Source organism: Pangasianodon hypophthalmus, chromosome 23 (genome assembly GCF_027358585.1).
Source record: "Pangasianodon hypophthalmus isolate fPanHyp1 chromosome 23, fPanHyp1.pri, whole genome shotgun sequence".
NCBI classification, from domain to species: domain Eukaryota; kingdom Metazoa; phylum Chordata; class Actinopteri; order Siluriformes; family Pangasiidae; genus Pangasianodon; species Pangasianodon hypophthalmus.
The window spans coordinates 18,226,854-18,247,145 of NC_069732.1; the positions used below are offsets into that span (position 1 = coordinate 18,226,854).

The window sequence follows — 20,292 nt, forward strand, 5'->3', positions numbered from 1 at the left end:
TTTGCAATGAAAGAAAGGAGAATTCTGCTTAGAGAAGTGTTTATGTGCCTTACAATAAATTCATTTAGAAATACAAATATTCTACCTTGGTTTTGGGTCAAAAGTTCTTTATCTAAATTACTTCATTCAAGATGTCAGCACTGCAAAGGTGAAAATATCTTGAATAAAGTCAAATTTAATTTTAGGAAATGTATTTCCTATTATAAGAGTACATTAAAGTAAATACAAGATTATTAACCTATTTTTATACATTTTTACTCATCTCAAGCTGGAAATAGTCTGGAAAAAGGTCTAGAAATATTTTTTAATAATCTTATGTTTACTTTAATATAATCTTTTAATAGGAAAACTAGATAAATTTGACTATATTTAAAACAATTTCAGCTGCTAAGGTGTCATTTTTTCAGTGAGTATATTGTAGAAAGTGTAAGCTGCATTTCACAAGAATAAGGCCATTATCACGGAACTAAAACAGTAGGTCTATTAAAAGACATTATTGCTGTAGTGCCTGAATTACTGTACCATAGTGACCTTTTAAAAACAATGATATTTGATTCTGAATTAGCTCACGTTCACAGGTTGGCTATTGAAAAGGCCAGGTGTCAGAGTGAGTGCTTTTCCATTTACTTAGCTGCTTCTCTAACCCTCTTTGCATTATGGAAATCTCCCCCAATCTACTTACCTCTCTGTGCTTGTGTGCAGGACTTCAGAAGCGACCTAACCATCTGGCCTAAAGTACCCCGGCTGGAAATTCTCTACTCAGCCAATCCAAACAATTCAATCATTATCTATTAATATAGTCATTGTCCTCATGTTTATCAGACTCACTGTATGTCTGAAACATAGATTTACATTTCCAGAATTCAGTTCAACTCATGGCATCATGGTTTTTCATGTGTTTAGTCAAGAAATTGCATAAACACTGTTTCTGTTTATATATTATTTCACAATTATAACCTGTTATAAATTGTAAATATTAAAAATGGCAGGTTTTTTGATGTGAAAAAAGAAACCAAGATAAATCATGTCAGAACTTTTTCCACCCTCAATGTGAAATTACAGCGTATAAAAATTAAGTGAAAAATAATCTGAAACAGTTTAGGGATAAATAGAAAATATAAAAAAACTTACAATAACCTGGTTGCATAAGTATACACACCCCTAAACTAACACATTGTTGAAGCAGCTTTTGATTTTATTACACCACTCAGTCTTTTTGGCTAAGAGTCTCTCAGCGTGGCACATCGTGACTTGGCAATATTTTCTCACTCTTTCTGGCAAAAACATTCTAGATCCATCAAATTGTAAGAGCATCTCCTGCGCACAGCTCGCTGCAGGTCAACTCACAGATTTTTAGTTGGATTCAGGTCTGGGCTCTGGCTACATCATTCAAAAACACTGATCTTCTTTTGGTTAAGCCGTTCCTTTGTTGATTTGGACGTGTGCTTTGGGTTGTTGTCGTGCTGAAAGGTGAAATTCCTTTTCATCTTCAGTTTACTAGCAGACACCTGAAGGTTTTGCACTAAAATGGACTGGTCTTTGTAGCTGTTCATGATTCCCTCCACCTTGATAAAAGTCCCAGTTCTGGCTGAAGAAAATCAGTCCTAAAGCATGATGCTGCCACCACCATGCTTCACCGTGGCTATGGTGTTCTTTTGGTTATGTGCTTTTTTTTTTGCACCAAACATACTTTTTGGAATTATGGAATTATGGGATTGGTCTCATCAAACCATAACACGTTTTGCCACATGATTTGGGGTGATTTAGTTGAGCTTGGATGTTTTTTGTGAGAAAGGGCTTCCGTCTAGCCGTCCTACCCCACAGCCCAGACATGTGAAGAATATGAGAGAATGCTGTCACATGCAGAGAATAATCAGTACTTGTCAGATGTTCCTGCAGCTCCTTTAATGTTGCTGTTGGTCTCCTGGCAGCCTCCCTGGTAAGATTTTGTCTTGTCCTTTTGTAAATTTTGAAGGGACGTCCTGTTCTTGGTGATGTCTTTGTGGTGCTGCATTTTCTCCACTTGTTGATGATGGCCTTTACAGTGTTCCATGGTACATCTAATGTTTTGTGTACCACTCTCCTGATCGTTACATTTCGACAGTGGGACCCTGTACAGGCTTTGTAAGCTGTTTGCAGACCATGGCTACAGAAGTCACATGAAACCAAGAAGAAAAAGCTGGTCTTTATTTGGGGTTAATCAGAATAATTTCATTGATGATTACTTTTGAACATGAGATTGAATGTGATTGGTTCATTCTGAATACAGCCTCATCCCCAATCATAAAAGGGTGTGCACACTTCTGAAACCAGGTTATTGTAAGTTTTTTATTTTTCTTATTTTTCCCTAAAATGTTTCTGATTGTTTTTCATTTAATTTTTATACGTTGTAATTTCACATTGAGGATGGAAAAAGTTCTGACATGATTTATCTTGGTTTCATTTTTTTTTTTTCCAAACCTGCCATTGTATCAGGGGTGTGTAGACTTTTTAATATCCACTGCAGCCCATCTGGGAGTGCAAAAACCGATGTACCTACTTCCATTGCTTCCTGGCAAGTTACTTTGCCTGGCTATCTCTTTTTGAGGTTAATCATGTTACCCAGACAGATCAGCTGCATTAGCGACAAGAAATACAGTTCACCTGACACCTACAGCTTTTAAGACTCACGTGTGCTCGTCTATCCATTCCTCTTTAGAGGACATCATTTAAAGGATCAGGACTGGGGTCAGGAGAGGGCATGGTGAGAGAAGCAGGGGTGGGCGAGTGGGTTGGACCCAGAGAGATGTGGGAGGCTCAAAAGAAGGAAGTTAGAGCGTGTAAGAGCAGACAGAGAGTCTCACAACGAGAGACACTGATGGAAAAGATGGAACAGAAGGGGTGTATGATAATGACCCAGCAGGTGAGCTCTTCACCCTTCCTGAAGGCTTTTTACCTAAAGATGCCACTAAGTGTCTCTAGTCCTCTCCGCCAGCGACGCCACACACTTCCTGCTAGTGAATTCCGCAACCTCACACCACAGGACGCCATCAGTGTGTTTGAGATTGAAAGAGAAGGTAAGAATCAGCAGACCCAGAAGGCTGTTACGCCCCATTCCAAGAAAAGAAAAAAGAAAGTAACTTACAGTATTTGCATGTTTGCACTTTAGGTAACTTCTTGTCACATTTTCAATAAATGATTTCTAGTGCTTCTCTATTTCACAGCCAGGTTTAAGAAACAGAAAATAAATAAGTGCATTTGCTAACAAATGCACTGAGACTTATGCAAAAAGATTTTAAATCCTGCCATAATTAGTTTTTGATTTGAATTACCTATTAAACTTTCAGATTCTTTGATTTTCAGAGGCATTTGTTGTATTATATTATAGTATATATTACACCGATCAGCCATGTGAAGTGAATAACATTGATCATCTCGCTACAATGGCACTTGTCAAGGGGTTGGATATATTAGGCAGCAAGTGAACAGTTAGTTCTCAAAGTCGATGTGTTGGAAGCAGGAAAAATGAGCAAGCGTAAGGATCTGAGAGACTTTGAATAGGGCCAAATTGTAATGGCTAGACGACTGGGTCAGAGCATCTCCAAAACTGCAGGTCTTGTGGGGTGTTCCCAGTATGCAGTGGTTAGTACCTACCAAAAGTGGTCCAAGGAAGGACCACCGGTGAACCGGTGACAGGGTCATGGGCATCCAAGACTCACTGATGTGCGTGGGGAGTGAAGGCTAGTCCGTCTGGTCCGATCCCACAGAAGAGCTACTGTAGCACCAATTGCTGAAAAAGTTAATGCTGCTCTGATAGAAAGGAGTCAGAACACACAGTGCAGCTTGCTGTGTATGGAGCTGCGTAGCCGCAGACCGGTCAGAGAGCCCATGCTGACCTCTGTCCACTGCCAAAAGCACCTACAATGGGTGTGTGAATATCAGAACTGGACCATGGAGCAATGGAAGAAGGTGGCCTGGTCTGATGAATCATGTTTTCTTTTGCATCATGTGGACGGCCAGGTACTTGTGCATCACTTACCTGGGGAAGAGATGGCACCAAAGTGCACTAGGGGAAGAAGGCAAGGATCCTGGTATTCATGTGGATGTTACTTTGACACGTACCGCCTACCTAAACATTGCAGACCAAGTACACCCCTTCATGGCAACAGTATTCCCTAATGGCAGTGGCCTCTTTCAGCAGGATAATGCTCCCTGCAACACTGCAAAAATTGTTCAGGAATGTTTTGAGGAACATGACAAAGAGTTCAAGGTGTTGACTTGGCCTCCAAATTCCCCAGATCTCAATCCGGGCAAGCATCTGTGGGACGTGCTGGACAAACAAGTCTGATCCATGGAGGCCCCACCTCATAACGTACAGGACTTAAAGGATCTGCTGCTAACGTCTTGGTGCCAGATACCACACACACCTTCAGAGGTCTTATGGAGTCCATGCCTTGACGGGTCAGAGCTGTTTTGGCAGCAATAAGGGGACCTACACAATATCAGGCAGGAGGTTTTAATGTTATGGCTGATTGCTGTAACAGCTGATTCTGACACTAAGCAGTACATACATATATATCATACATATATTTAGGAGGTGAAACCAGTATATATATATATATATATTGCAGCATTATATTCAGCTTTCCAACGAAATTTGGAGCCTTGATTGAATATCTGACCTTAAAAATACAGAGCATTCTATCTTCACCTTACATGTCCTGCTGAGTGGTGTACACAAATAGGATTATAAGTGATAGGTTAATTTGATTGCGGGTAGACACATGAACTCTTGGCTGATCTGGTGATAATCTATTGTTTGTGTTAGTATATGAAAGCAGAATCATCTCTCCGGTCCTCAGTGAATGAATCCCTTTATTATACCTGTTTATATGTACATAGCTTTCATCTCAGTGTCTGGAGAGTGTCCACTCAGACTGGATGAGGTGCTGAACTTCATAGGTCAATGTCCTGAGCTCTCCATGGGCTGGTTCGAGGAAGGACAGCTGGTGGGCTTCATTATCGGATCTGGCTGGGACAAGGAAAAACTTGCACAGGTAAAGTATACATATCAGTAAACAGTGCTCTTGTATTAACTCTGTATAGCAATGTTTGACCTTCATGACCATTCTTCTAAGAGTTCCCCTCTCTATAGACTGATGATTTTTTTGTTAAAAGAAAGGCTCACCAAATTAAAATTCCATTGCACTCATTCACACCTAGGGGCAATTTAGCATAGCAAATTTACTTATCAGGATGTTTTTGGGAGGTGCGATGAACCCAGAGGAAACCCATGCAAACACAGGGAGAACGTGCGAAACTCCACCCAGAGAATAACCTGACCTCAGGATCCAACCTGGAGCTGTGAGGCTGTGATGCTACCCACTGCGCCACCACAACAGCTAGATTGCAATTAGGCTTGACACAATTCATTGCCATAAAAAGGCAACAGCAGTGACTATAGGGTCTATGGGCATAAAAAATTCTTATAATGAATCTACTCTGTATGACTTAAGAAGATTCAGAAAGCACAGAAGGCAGTTAAAAACCTAATAGGTTAAAGAATGTAACTTCTTAAACCTAAGGATATGAGGGGGGGAAAAGACACTATATTTCCAGGTTTTTAAAAATGTATTCGACTCCTTTTTAAGGGTAATGGTGGCTCAGTAGGGATAGACAGGTTGTCCCTCAACCTTAAGCTCAGCTTAATTCGAAATCACTTTGGATAAAATGGATTAATGTAAAGGTTTTAAAGAACAAATCTAACAGGCTAAAAACTGTGTTTTACATGCAACCCATGGGGTCCATTCTTATTCTTTAATAAACTCATGTTAATTACATACCAACATTTACTCTTACACCAAAATAAACAATAATGAATTATTATTATTATTATATACAGTTATCATAGTTTTCATACACGTCTACCCTTATTTCCTGTCTTTGATTTTAACTGTGCCATATGTCTGTCTATTTGAATAGGAAGCTCTGACACGTCACATGCCCAACACTCCTACTGTACACATCCACGTGCTGTCTGTGCACCGGCACTGTCGCCAGCAAGGGAAAGGCTCCATTCTGCTGTGGCGTTACCTGCAGTATCTACGCTGCCTTCCAGGTGTGCGCCGAACCCTGCTTGTGTGTGAGAAGTTTCTCGTGCCTTTCTATGAGAAGGCTGGCTTTAAGGATAAAGGGCCCTCAGCTATCACGGTAGGAGCGCTGCGCTTCAGAGAGATGGAATATACGCTCGCAGGGCTGGCCTACGCACGGCGTAAGAGCAACTGCTAAATGTCTATGAGCACAGCTTACAGTGGTGTGATTTTACAGTGAAGGACACCAATGCTCAGATTCTGAGTAGCAAGTGAAGGCTCAGGAAAGAAAACTCCAGCCAGCCACCATGATCAGTGTCACCCTGATGAGCGCGATCCAAACCAGAGACAGCAATTATTTCAATCTGGACATAATGTTATAAATGGCATGAAAATATATGAAGGTTAGATGAAATGAAAGAAGCTGTGTAAGTAAGTACAGTTTGGTGTAAAGGATTCTGTGCACACTGCATTGATTGCATTCCACACGTTCATACTGGTATGATGTACACTGAATTGTCTGTAAGCCACCAAGTCAACTAATCATTCCTAACATTTTTAGTCGACTAAAGGTGCGTTCACACCAGCGAGCGAGAAAAGGGGCAGGCGATGATTTGTTTTCTATGTGAACACGACAGTGAGACAAAGCGACAGCATGACAAGTGTTGAGATTTTCTCAAATTTATGGAAATTAGGCATGATGCGCTACAGTGACAACACCAAACCACTGGCCCGGATGATTCCTCGGACCAATCGCATGGCGCACAATATGACTTTTTTTCCCCACTTCGTCCTCTCACAACTTTAGTTTCTATATGCAATTACTTCGTAAGTACTGCTTGACTTGGAAGAAGGGAAGAAAGCATTATAACTATGGTTCCATCTTATCTTGTTATATAAGACCTAAATGTCTATAGAGACGTTACAAAAAAATTAAGCTTGGAAAGAAGTAGCAAAGATCAATGATGTCTCTGGAGAGTGTCTGTAGCTAGTAGCTTGAGCTGCTAATCTGCTAAAAGCTAATACGAAGCCTGGCACATAAGGTAAATCAGACAATCAATTTTCACACATTTTTCACTTTATTAAATGAGTACAATTCATTTTAAATATATCTGAAAGACAAATAAATTGTAGAATGTAGTAAATTGTGAGCTGTAGGCGACATTTTGGCCTTTCTCATCTGAACTAAACACAGTGCTGCATACATGGTACACATCCACAAGCGATAAACTACAAGAGATATGAGTGACTAGTCGCTCGCTAGTGTGAACGCAGGATATGATCCATTCATTGTAATTTGTACATTGTCAGTTAATTGTATTTATTTAATTAATTATTTATTTGTGATTATTTCTTTATTTTGCAAGTGAACTATTAAACTGTATTACATGGTATCTATGATATTGGTAAACTGTAAGTGGCCATCGTGATTAGTTTCCACTATTTTCCAGTTTCCCATTTAGATCAATAAATTCCATCCATCCAACCATCTGTCAAGTGTGTCCATCCTTCGGTCCATCTGTCCTTCCATCCATCCATCCGTCTGTCTGTCCATCCTTCCTTCCATCTACTGCATCTGTCCTTTATAGCCTAAGTTCTGTGTCTGTTTTAAAATATTAACAACTAATAAAAAACTGCAATAAAACAATTTTAATTGCACATATAGTGAAATGAAAGTTCTTTTTCAATGTAGAAACTAGTTTTATGTGCTGAAATTTATTTTTGCCCAATGCTATATAGAACTGAATTGAATTACTGTTCCTAAACCTTTTCTTTGTTGTAATGTTCTGATACCCTAACACTGAATGTAACTATTTTAATCTGGAAACTATTTTAATCTTTAATTCTTTTCTTTTACGCGTAAACTTCGGCTAGTCCCCAAAAAATAGTTGGTGGTTTAAAGCATATTAAGGAGTACAAAACATCTAAAATAAAAAAAAAAAAAAAACTATAAATGAATAAATAAATTATCTTGCATTCAAATTACTTGATATGAGCTTATAATTTTTTTTTTATTATATTATATTTTATTTGTTCTTTTTTTTTTTAGATAAGAACTGTGTTGGACAACAAGAAAGACAGACAACTAAATGAGGTGAAGATTGTTTAAAGCTGTATTTTGTAACAAGTAAATGAGAGGGTAGCTAAAACACTACCCTTTATATAATATTTTATCATTACTCCATTTGAAGCAGTACACAAATAAAAGAATAACATTTGAGTGCTTGACATGTAACCAAAATATGGTAGTATTTACCAAGGCACTGATGGTACAGATTGTTTTTCTTTTATGTCCCTGGAAATCTGAGGTTATCTGAACAATGGTAAAACCTTTGCCTGATTTCGTGGCGTGATAAAATATGAAAAGTAAAAAATAATACATCTATTAATATCTATTCTTCTGTTTGTTGTACCAGTGCTTATTCTCTCTCACCACCTCAAAGACTATTATCTATGTGAGAGGTGGTTTGGGGCTACTGTCCCTGTTTCACAGACGACCAATAACAGACACAGAAAAAAAACTACTGGGGGAAAAACGATCTCTTAAAGTTCATCCAAGTGGTCAAAATTGGTGTTCCAACTTACAGTAAGAGAGTAAAAAACATATAACACAAGCATCGTCCATGTTGCCATCATCCATGCCTCAGGGTGAGCAGGGGGGGCAAAGCAGTTCTTCATTCTCTTCCAACCCCAAAGCTGGAACAGAATGAGAGGCAAATAAATCCCCTCTCTCCCCGAAAGCCCTGCCTTGGCTTCCTCATAGCTGTGTCAGTGGAGATGGGCATTCAGGTCATACTTCTCACAAAACTTGTCTGTCAAGGGAATGCAGGTGAGCAGCTCGCACCACTCACACTTGATGGGACGGACATAAAAGAGCACCACAAAACCAGAGAAGATGCCCAGGAAGAGTGTGAGCGAGACGAGGATCTGGCAGCGCTTGCGGTACATGTCCATGCGGCCGAAGCTGATGTAGGGCAGGAAAGCAAACGACAGAAAGAAACCTGACACAAAGCCGCAGATGTGGGCAAAGTTGTCAATCCAGGGCAGCAGGCCAAAGGCAAAGAGGAATAGCACCACACACAGCAGTTTAGTGAATGCCCGCCATGGCTGTGCCAGGATCTGCCAGCTCTGAAAGAGTTCCACGAAAAGGCATGCCAATATGCCAAACTGCGATCCTGCAGGACCCACCTGGGCAGAGAGGGACAGAGAACTGGGTCAGAACTGATGGAAAAATCCAAAAAGCACACCTACATAAATACACAATATTCCTTTATTTTAGCATGAGAGGTAAAGAAGGCGTGTTGTGGGCACCTCGGCTCTGTAGGGCAGGAAGATGGCACTGGCCAGGTTCCCCGTGATGCCGCTCAGGATGTAGATGATGGAGATACGCAGCCAACCAGCCAACTTCTCTATATCTCTCAAGATTGTCATCTGAAATACCACTGAAACCAGGCAGTGCAAAATCCTGGTCCACACGCACGCACACACACGCATGCACAGAAAAAGAGATAAGAAGGAGAATCTTTAATTTACTAAACTTACAGAAAGTTAGTTTTTTGGGTAGATTTCTGAATGTTGTTTTTTCTCTTTATGTTTTTGAGAAATCTATGCCTAGACCTGAAGTATTAAAGCTCACTGTCTGCACTTTTCCCTTCCAGTTAGTCTTTCCAAATACAAATTTGTGTCGCAGTGCAGTTACTTAATGACTACACTATATGGAATGACGTCAGTGATGGTCTCCTTATAGGATAACACGCCGCCTTTAACCACTAATCTCATCACTTGGTGCGTTGATGACGTGATTCAGTTTACTCAGAGAACAGCTCAGAGTACTGTCAGCCGCAGTACTCGGCTCGTTATAACCAAAATCATAATGTCAACTGCAATGAATACATGTACTTTTGTAATAAGGTTGCCAAACATGCTCAAAGCAAAGTCTGAAATGGCTTTACAAGGTGCAGATATCAGAGGCACGTGCAAGTGGGTGAATCTGTGGAATGTGCTTAGCAAAGGAAATCAGGAGAGCTCTGTGCCCAGCAAGCGAGCACTATCCTAATTACTGTCCAGGCTCAGAGCACTGCATCTCATCAAAGAATTAGAGTCAGCTATTTCTCAAAACAGATTAGCCAAACATGTCGGCTTCTTACAGTGGATATAAAAAGTCTACACACCCCTGTTAACATGGCAGGTTTTTCCACCCTCAATGTGAAAAAATCATGTCTTTTTCCACCCTTAATGTGAAATTACAACATATAAAAATTCAATGCAAAACAATCAGAAACATTTTAGGGAAAAATAAAAAAGCTACAATAACCTGGTTACATAAGTGTGCACACCCATTTATGATTGGGGATGAGGCTGTATTCAGAACGAACCAATCACATTCAATCTCATGTTCAAAAGTAATTATCATACAGCTGTCATCAATGAAATTATTCTGATTAACCCCAAATAAAGACCAGCTGTTTCTGCAGGATTTTCTTCACATCTTCTTGGTTTCATGTGACTTCTGTAGCCATGGGCCTCAAAGAGCTTACAAAGCCTGTACAGGGTCCCACTGACGAAATGTAACGATCAGGAGAGTGGTACACAAAACATTAGATGTACCATGGAACACTGTAAAGGCCATCATCAACAAGTGGAGAAAATGCAGCACCACAAAGACATCACCAAGAACAGGACGTCCCTCCAAAATTTACAAAAGGACAAGACAAAATCTTACCAGGGAGGCTGCCAGGAGACCAACAGCAACATTAAAGGAGCTGCAGGAACATCTGACAAGTACTGATTATTCTCTGCATGTGACAGCATTCTCTCATATTCTTCACATGTCTGGGCTGTGGGGTAGGACGGCTAGACGGAAGCCCTTTCTCACAAAAAACATCCAAGCTCAACTAAATCACCCCAAATCATGTGGCAAAACGTGTTATGGTTTGATGAGACCAATCCCATAATTCCATAATTCCAAAAAGTATGTTTGGTGCAAAAAAAAAGCACATAACCAAAAGAACACCATAGCCACGGTGAAGCATGGTGGTGGCAGCATCATGCTTTAGGGCTGATTTTCTTCAGCCAGAACTGGGACTTTTATCAAGGTGGAGGGAATCATGAACAGCTACAAAGACCAGTCCATTTTAGTGCAAAACCTTCAGGTGTCTGCTAGTAAACTGAAGATGAAAAGGAATTTCACCTTTCAGCACGACAACAACCCAAAGCACACGTCCAAATCAACAAAGGAACGGCTTAACCAAAAGAAGATCAGTGTTTTTGAATGATGTAGCCAGAGCCCAGACCTGAATCCAACTAAAAATCTGTGAGTTGACCTGCAGTGAGCTGTGCGCAGGAGATGCTCTTACAATTTGATGGATCTAGAATGTTTTTGCCAGAAAGAGTGAGAAAATATTGCCAAGTCACGATGTGCCACGCTGAGAGACTCTTAGCCAAAAAGACTGAGTGGTGTAATAAAATCAAAAGCTGCTTCAACAATGTATTTTTTAGGGGTGTGTATACTTATGCAACCAGGTTATTGTTTTTTATTGTTTAAGTTTTTTATTTTCCTATTTTTCCCTAAAAGGTTTCTGATTGTTTTTCACTTAATTTTTATATGTTGTAATTTCACATTGAGGATGGAAAAAGTTCTGACATGATTTATCTTGGTTTCTTTTTTTTACATCACAAATGGCTGCCATGTTAACAGGGGTGTGTAGACTTTTTATATCCACTGTAGATATCATTAACCATACAATATGAGGTTCAATTTGAAAAATAACCCTTTAATTTTACTCTTTACCTTATTAATCTCAGGTCAGTATAAACTGAATCAGTATTACTTTTGTTCAAAATATCGTAAAACCATCCCAAAAAAAAAAAAGGAAAAACAGCAGGTAAAAAATATTCTTGTTTACTTAAAATAAAACAAGAAGTGAACAGAATCTTCAATGTCAACATGCATGGAACTGAAACAGTTTTATGGCTTGTAACCTATGTTTCAGAAATTTTGGAAAACTGGGTTACATCCAAGAGATGACTATGTCTTAAATTCTTCTGGAGCGCTTGTTAGTTATGATAAAGTGGCAAAACTAATCCATAAAAAGTTTTTTTTTTAATCAAAAAACTTAAAAGTAAAACTAAATAAAGATTTGGAAAAAAATATTGCCTTAAAAAAAACAACCAAAAAACTATGTACTCTTAAAGCTAACTTTTTTATTGTAAAACCTATGATAGCACCTACCTGTGAAACAACCGTATAATCATATAAATATGATTTTATTCTTTAAAGAAAATTTAGCCAAGCATGTTTTATGTGTGGAAAATAAATTTTTACATCTAGTATTTATTTTTTTAGCATTTATTAAACATTTTACCAAAAATGTAAATTTTACCTGAACAAGCCATAAGGATAAAATATAGGATGTCTAGGTAATACACTTAGTTAAAGTGCAGTACAAGTAAAGAACATGGATATGTGAATCAATGCTTAAAAAAAAGGGCCCAGTGGCAGCAGCATATACAGTGTATGACGCTTCAGGAGGAAAACTCACCCAGCATGTAAAAAGAGAGAGAGCCATAAGCGGTAGAACTGATCAGGTTTCTCTGGGTTCAGGAAGGGCAGCAGGCCACAAACATCATCCATACAGTGTACCTGGTGTTGGAGACAGAGTCCAAAAATCAAACAATCCAACTAATATATATATAAAATATAGGGAAGTAAACCCCAAAAAAGCCCTTTATGACTGGCAGAAAATCTCACACACATTATCAGTCTGTCTTTTTTGTCTGTCAGCACGGTCTCAGCATGACACTCACAGATATCAGACTAAACAAGGATTTTGCCAAACCCAGACCAGATTAACAAGGTCTTTACAAGCGATAAGATCGCTTTATCTGTGGCAATTCTGCAGCTGAAGTGAGTAATACAATCACTCTTATTAAACTCGAAGAACAGGGGACATGAGGACACGGGTCAGAGCGCTAAGGTGTCTCAGTAAAGGGCTTGTACATCTAAATTCACTATATACTAAGTCTTTCAGTCTTAATGTAATTAAAAACAAATTTCTACATACTTTATGTAATAGGCATGAGACGATACACCAAGGCATATACAAGACATATCCCAATACACACTGGGAGATGATATTGACACAAAACATTACATTTTAAATAGTAATACGTTTATTTTGTAATGATAACAAATCACTCCTCTGCAATATCAACACAATAAGGGTGTCCTACTGCTGTCTGATATCCACCTGAAATGCACGAGCGTGCCAAACTTACTAATTTAATTCTACACATCAGAAAACAATCGTGATTTTATTTTATACATATCCTCAGCCCTCTGAAATTAATTTCTGGTTACGCCGCTGCCAGCACAACACACAACATGCTTCTGAATCGTTCAGACTGCAGTCAAGCTAGCCGTGGTAGAAACCGGAGTGGATGTATGGCTACGCTGCGGATCTACTGTGAATTCTGGAATTCTGTACTACGGGCCATTTCAGTACTGTTTTTCCCAATTTCACGCGGGCTGAATGAAACGAGGCAGTGAGCCGTGTGTTTGACACGTGCCATAACGCCTCCATCTGATTAGCTTAACTTTTTGGACTACTAAGTAAGCATGCTTTGAGGCAGGGAGGTTTCCATTCTCAAACTCTGTGCTCTGTTTGCTACTACCTCTGGTGCTGCCGCCTAGTGTGTAAGAAGAGGTAGAACTCATAATAAATATTAAATGGAAATATCTCAATACATGATATGTGCAGCAAATTTGTCTCGCCACTACTTTGTATCGCGATATTCGAGACAATGATATTCTGCCCCATGCCTATTATGTAAACATCCTGAAAACTATTTTTCTTTAATGTTTATTCAAATACATTCAAATATATTATTTGAAAAAAAAAAAAATCAATGCTTATAAAATAATAATACTCAATAGTTCCTAAAATTTGTATTTTTTAAAAAAACAAGCCTTTAGCTTCAAAGTTACTATGCAGTTAAGACAAGACCAAGTGTATCAATGCCAGATGGAGAACTTGCTTACTTGTGAACACAGTGTTGCCTCTTCGTGGAAAGAGCCTTTCATGAAGTCACAGTATTCCCGTGATGTGATCTCACACCTGCACAGAGTGAGCAGCAAGTCAGAGTGACAAAATGAACCATCGCTTTGTTCCTTACTTTCACATTCTTTTGTATTTCTCATACAGCTTGCTATATACACTCACAAACCACTTTATTAGGAACACCTGTGCATTCATGCAATTATCCAATCATTGAATCATGTGGCAGCAGCACAATGCTTAAAATCATGGAGATACAGGACAAGAGCTTCAGTTAAAGTTCAGATCAAACTTCAGATTGGGGGAAAAATGTGATCTCTGTAACACTGACTGTTGCATGGTTGTTGGTACCAGTTTGAGTATTTCAGAATCTCCTGGGATTTTACCAGACAACAGTCTTTTGTATTTCCACAGATTGGTGCAAAAAAGAAAACCTCCAGTGAGCTGCAGTTCTGCAGGTGGAAACTCCTTGCTGATGAGGGGTCAGTCAAGTAACCAACCTTTATAATATCTCAGATCGCGCAGTACATTGGCCCTTAAAGCGGACGGGCTCCAACAGCGGAACACCACATTGGGCTCCACTCCTGACAACCAAGAACAGGAGTCTTGGCTACAGTGGGCACAGGCTCACCAACACTAGACAGCTGAAGACTGGAAAATCATCACCTGGTCTAGGATTGATGTGTATTCTGAGATTCTGCTCACCACAGTTAGTGTTTATTCGAGTTACCGTAGCCTTCCTGTCAACTTTAACCAGTCTGGCCATTCTCCTCTGACCTCTCTCATCAACAAGGTGTTTCCGCCCACGGAACTGCCGCTCACTGGATGTTTTATTTTCTGCACTATTCTGTGTAAACTCTAGAGACCATTGTGCTTGAAATTCCCAGGAGATCAGGAATTTCTGAAATACTTAAACCAGCCCATTTGAGACCAACAACCATGCTACAGTCGCTAAGATCACATTTTCCCCATTCTGATATTTGATGTGAACATTAACTGAAGTTTTTGACCCTTTGGCTAATGGCATGAATGAGCAGGGGTACAGCGGTTCCAAGTGGTGACTGTGTGTGTGTGTGTGTGTGTGTGTGTGTGTGTGTGTGTGTGTGTGTGTGGTTGATCTCACCTTCCTTTAGTTCCAATACAGCATGGCCGGCCAGTGATCGTACAGTCAATGTGGGGCAGGTTAGTGTGATTGCCAGTATTGTACCTGGTGCAGATCTAAAGAAAACAGCACAGAACTTCATAATCCCCTGACACCCAAAAATCTCTTAATTTCATCATCTACACCCAACACCACACAGGCTCATAAACCAGCGCCATTCTAAAACCCCTTCATTTTACGAATGACATCCATCTTAAACATCATAGTAGCTTCTAACCACCAACACTGTAAAACCCTGTAATTTTATACCTACATCCAAAATAACGCAGTGACCTGTAACCAACTGGCACTAAGCCTTTACATCAGCTGTGTCGTCACACTTACCGGCCACTTAGTGATGTCATCAGGCCACTCGTGAGGTGCTACAGAGGCTGGCTCCAGACAAATCCTGCACAAAGCCCAACACAATCATCCAGAACATGTGTAACACAATAAAAAGTAAGCATTTGCTGGGACAGAAGCTTATCTCACCTGGGGTCCTGATGGCAAACAGAGCCATATTTGCGAGGTCTGCCGTCCAGTTGTGGAGTGCTGGGATGAAGGGGCCACTTCACCCACTCAGCCAGTGTGCTCTTAGAAAAAGAAAGAGAGAAAAAGTGGGCTTGAGTCATCAACTCATTTACTGTTTGTAGCACAGAATACATAATAATCAACCATTTGCCTTCTGTGTCATAAAGTCCTGTTGCGTGTTTATGCTATTTAAAAACAACCCTATGTTTCTTTGCAGTAATTCTTCATTATCTCACTGGTACCAGAAACTAATCACAATATCATACTAGCATACTAATTAAATCTTCACCTAGTGCTTGATTTATTCCCACAAGGTTTTAGAGGCACAGTGAATTTATAAAGTGCTCACACCTCTTCACTTTTTGCACACTTTATTGTATTATATATTTAATTTAAAATGGATTAAATTTACTTTTGTGACCATTAATCTGCACCCATTGGTCCATAATGACTCCAGATTGAGGTCAGGTGCATCCTATTTGGTTTATTATCTGGAGATATCTCTAGAACTTGAGTGGAGTCCACCTGTGGCAAATTCAAGTGACTGGATATGCTTTAGACAGGCACCTGTGTGTATAAGGTCCCACAATTCACAGTGCACTTCAGACCAAAAACCAAGCCGTGAAATTCAAGGAACTCTCTGTAGACCTCTGTGATCAAACTGTGTCAAGACAGAGATCCGGACAAGGGCATAAAACCATTTCTAAATGTTTGAATGGTCCCAGGTGCACAGTGGGCTCCATCATTGTAAAATGGAAGAAGTTTGGATCCACCAGTGACCAAGAACCCAATGGCCACTCTCACAGAGCTTCAGAAGTCCTCCACAGGGATAGGAGGAACGGCCGGAAGAACAACCATCAGTCAGAAATTTCAAATTTGAACACCCCCCGAAATATTTTCCAGTTACCCGTGGATAATTAACATAACACACATACAGGCCAGCATATTTTTTCTTAAAACACTGAAGTGAAAGAGAGCTCACCGAGCACTCTTCCTCAGTCGTCTGCAGGCAGCCCGAGCGGTCGTTGCGCACACAGCAGGCCGAGTTACGCTCAATCTCACGTTTCTGCTGGATTTGATCATGCACCTCCTGGTCCTGTCGCATACAGGGTGAGAATTTGGCTCCCAGATGGATCAGAGCCTCCTGGTGGTGTTAAGGTGAAGAGCCATGAGGACAACAACTCAAAATCGACCAGTATTTAATAATACATATTAACTCTTAAAAGTGTGCAGTGACAGTCAACATACCGAACTTGGTCCAATCCAAAAGTTCTCCTGCTGCACATACTTGACATTCTCATAGACACCTTTATTTCTTAAAACCTTAGCAAACAAAATAAGAACAATGTCATAATTTTGTACCATAATGCCATGATTTTGGCCTGAAACTTTGAGAAAATGGCTGCACTCACAGAATCAACTGTCTCATGCTGAGAGAAGCCCACGGGTGCTATGCCATAAATACATACAGCCAGAATAGTAATGAGTAGGTGGACAAACGTGATCCAGTAGGTAAAGAAAGGCCTGTAAAACAGCCCAGATTCAGTAAAGATTTATAAGGTGTCATCTCGTTCTCATGTCAAAAGCATAAAAGTTCTCATGTCAAAAGCATAAAACTATGAAGATATGAAACTATTTGAAGAGACAGAACAACTTCATTAATGTCACATGGCTAAGACCTGAACAAAAAGATATACCTGTGATCGTCCATATCCTCGATCTGCCTTTTCACATAGCTGTCTATGCGTTTGCGGTACGTCCGATTGGTCAGCTTGCCCACCATGCCAAGCCCATATGGCCGTTTCTCTCGTGCAAAGAGCTTCTTGACAGGCACAGCAATCCGTTGCCCTCGTCTCTGCCCGCTTACGCTGACCACTTCCTGTTTCAGCCGGACTTTGGGTGGCGCAGGGGTTCCCTCCTTGGCCTTTCTCCAGCCTCTCTCTAGAGGTCTATTATAGCATACAGATATACATTATTACTTGGCACAATTACTATCATAAATTTAATGGTGCCTGAGCGTTAAAGTGAAGTGGACTTATGCTGTTATAATTTGAATCACTGGAGTCATAGTTTGTTTAATTTACATCAAGTTTAACAATAAGTGCAGACTCACAGCATCAGATGACTCCTCTCGAGTTCATTCTTGTCTAGCGCGCTGCCAGTCAGCTCTGATTCGTCCAGCTGCTTGCTGTCCACGTCCTTGGTGGTAGAGTCAGAAGGAGACTCGAACACCTCGTCATGAAATGTTGACATCTCCTCCTGCATCAGTCCATCCTGAGCAAAAACACAGAGCCGAGAGCAGGTGAACTCTACATACAGCCAGCTGTAGCCATTAAACCTTTAGCAAGACATTTCACTTAACTTTGTGTATTATGTTTAATTTTTACCATCCATCAATTTGCCATCCAAAATGCTACCAAAACTCTGAAAATCCGCTGGCTCAGTATGTTGTGTATGTTGGTGTGTGTGCATTATGATTGACAGTGGCATCTTCTTGCCATTGTAAACAACTCAACATAACTTTCACTTTTATACAAATTGCAAATCAAAAATGTCGACAGGATATATTTTGTACATATTCCCAAAGGCATGGTGCTCAAAGAGTGTGGAAGTTACTTCAGTTCCTGTGTGTGAGATGAAGCAGACAGCTAACACAAGCACATTACTACTTCTGATCTTTGCATTACATGACCTGACATCACCAACACCCATTACACTCCAACTCAAACTGACTAGCGGAAAAACACAGGAAAAAAAATCAGAACTCAACTGAATAGACCAGCATTGTTTTTCCTTTTGCAGTTGATATTAAATGCACCACTGAAGATAACAGGAAGAGGTTAATGATTAGAATGACACTGACAGGGCTTTAATGCCTTCTGACTTACTCTCGCAAAGAAGGACGTGTCCAGCTCATCAGGAAAGTCCACCACGTCCTCCTCAATGAAGCTGGCCGGGGTGAAGCTGCGTCTGTGAACCCGCCGCAGAGTGCTTTCTTTGAATGAGCGTCCCTGAAAAATAATAATATTTACACACAGGACTCAAAGTAAAAGTATGCGCTGGACTTTATCTCACTCCGACCTGCTCCTGAAGGAATTCTACTCAATCTTGCCCACTACCAGCAGCTATTTTTGCTTGCACCCATGTGTGATAATTTTTAATGGACTTGGCTGTTTCTATATTGCAAAATATAAAGAATAAGTCATTTAAAGGACAGCAACCCTGACCAGGATAATCACTGGAGTGAATAAATGAATGAATGAATGAGTGAAGCCCGATTTACACCACACCACATCTCCCATGTTAATCAGCTTGGCTTTTCTTCACCCCCTGATGAGACATATTAAAAATCATGCTTTCATTTCATTACCAGTGACTTTTTTTTGCCAATTTTCTCCCATTTTGGTGATTTGCCAGTTCACACCCACCAGCCAGCTCTCACCTATCACGACAGCTACCAACCGCAGAGGCTGAACATTAGCAGGTGCTTCCTTCTGAGATATGTGAAGCCAGTCACTGCAACCCAGCTACAAAGTGGGAAAACAAAACCGATGCCTCCATGTTCATTCATCTTTTATTAGCAACACACTAGCCAGCTAACTGTGATGAGTGATGTATATTTACCTCCTTAAAACAGTGAACTGTAGAGTCAGTGTTATAGATTTGACAAACGAATATGTCTGTAAACAGATATATCTAAAGCAAATATTTGTATATACAGTATAACTCACTTAAAGATAAGAATTGTACTTTGTTTACTGTTCCTGTTGTGAGCAGCCATGTTGATCTGGACTGCTGAAGTTTCCAAGCAGGAATTGTGAATTGAGGGAGCGTCTTTTTCGTTTTTTCCTACTTGGTGGTTTGAAATTACAAGTTTAGACCTTTAGTCGAATGCAGCATCTGAAGGCCATCCCTCCCACCCACAGTGTAAGATCACTATTTGTCAATTTCCATGAAGCGGTTCCGCTGTCCTTACACTGTTTTTAACTTTGCACAGTTGAATCTAGCTCATGTCTTAATAGTACATCACCTTTGTACTAAAAGGCTGCCTCTTCACACTGCTTTTAGCATCACTACAAATTGTATTGTCTCTGTAATCACTCCCCTGCATTAAGTTTATTCAGCTGATCTTGTTGGCTCACCTTGACAAGGGCAGCCGCTGCCCTGAAGCTCATCTTGGCCACGGACTCACGCTTGCGTCGGCGAGGTATCCGGTTGAGGCCGGATCGGGAGCTGGTGAAGGAGCAGAGAGAGGTGGCACCAGGTGTGATGGGCGTATGGGGCACACTGTATCCGTCCACTTCCTCCACCATGCGGAAGGCCCGACCACGCGCCAATGGGTCCACGATCTGAGCAGAACACAAGCATGAAGTCAATCTTAAGTTAGTCATGTTCTTGATCATACAAGACAGATCCATATTATTTAATGGAAAATCTTTGGCTAGAAATCCATCACGCAACAAAAGTAATCAGCAGGAAATGGAACAATACTTTG

General features: G+C 40.3%; 2 protein-coding genes across 3 annotated transcripts in view; one reads left to right on the forward strand and one right to left on the reverse strand.

Annotated features, from left to right (window-relative positions):
• Positions 1–326: 326 nt before the first annotated feature.
• On the forward strand, positions 327–7,293 carry aanat2 (arylalkylamine N-acetyltransferase 2). Its single transcript, XM_026929660.3, has 3 exons — positions 327–3,056; positions 4,882–5,036; positions 5,962–7,293. The coding sequence occupies exons 1-3, from the start codon at positions 2,741–2,743 to the stop codon at positions 6,265–6,267; spliced, it is 777 nt and encodes a 258-aa protein (XP_026785461.2). The 5' UTR covers positions 327–2,740; the 3' UTR covers positions 6,268–7,293.
• An 866-nt stretch (positions 7,294–8,159) lies between these two features.
• Positions 8,160–20,292, reverse strand: part of rhbdf1a (rhomboid 5 homolog 1a (Drosophila)) — a 47,499-nt gene continuing 35,366 nt past the window's right edge. For both annotated transcript variants that reach the window (XM_026929720.3, XM_026929721.3), the window contains 14 exons: positions 19,940–20,146; positions 18,686–18,808; positions 17,911–18,071; positions 17,495–17,746; positions 17,210–17,321; positions 17,046–17,120; positions 16,780–16,941; positions 15,759–15,859; positions 15,612–15,675; positions 15,249–15,343; positions 14,110–14,185; positions 12,611–12,711; positions 9,381–9,534; positions 8,160–9,257 (listed from right to left, as the gene is read on the reverse strand). In XM_026929720.3, coding sequence (XP_026785521.1) covers positions 8,838–9,257; positions 9,381–9,534; positions 12,611–12,711; positions 14,110–14,185; positions 15,249–15,343; positions 15,612–15,675; positions 15,759–15,859; positions 16,780–16,941; positions 17,046–17,120; positions 17,210–17,321; positions 17,495–17,746; positions 17,911–18,071; positions 18,686–18,808; positions 19,940–20,146 — 2,103 coding nt within the window. In that variant the 3' untranslated portion in view covers positions 8,160–8,837. The remainder of the gene's footprint in view (positions 9,258–9,380; positions 9,535–12,610; positions 12,712–14,109; positions 14,186–15,248; positions 15,344–15,611; positions 15,676–15,758; positions 15,860–16,779; positions 16,942–17,045; positions 17,121–17,209; positions 17,322–17,494; positions 17,747–17,910; positions 18,072–18,685; positions 18,809–19,939; positions 20,147–20,292) is intronic.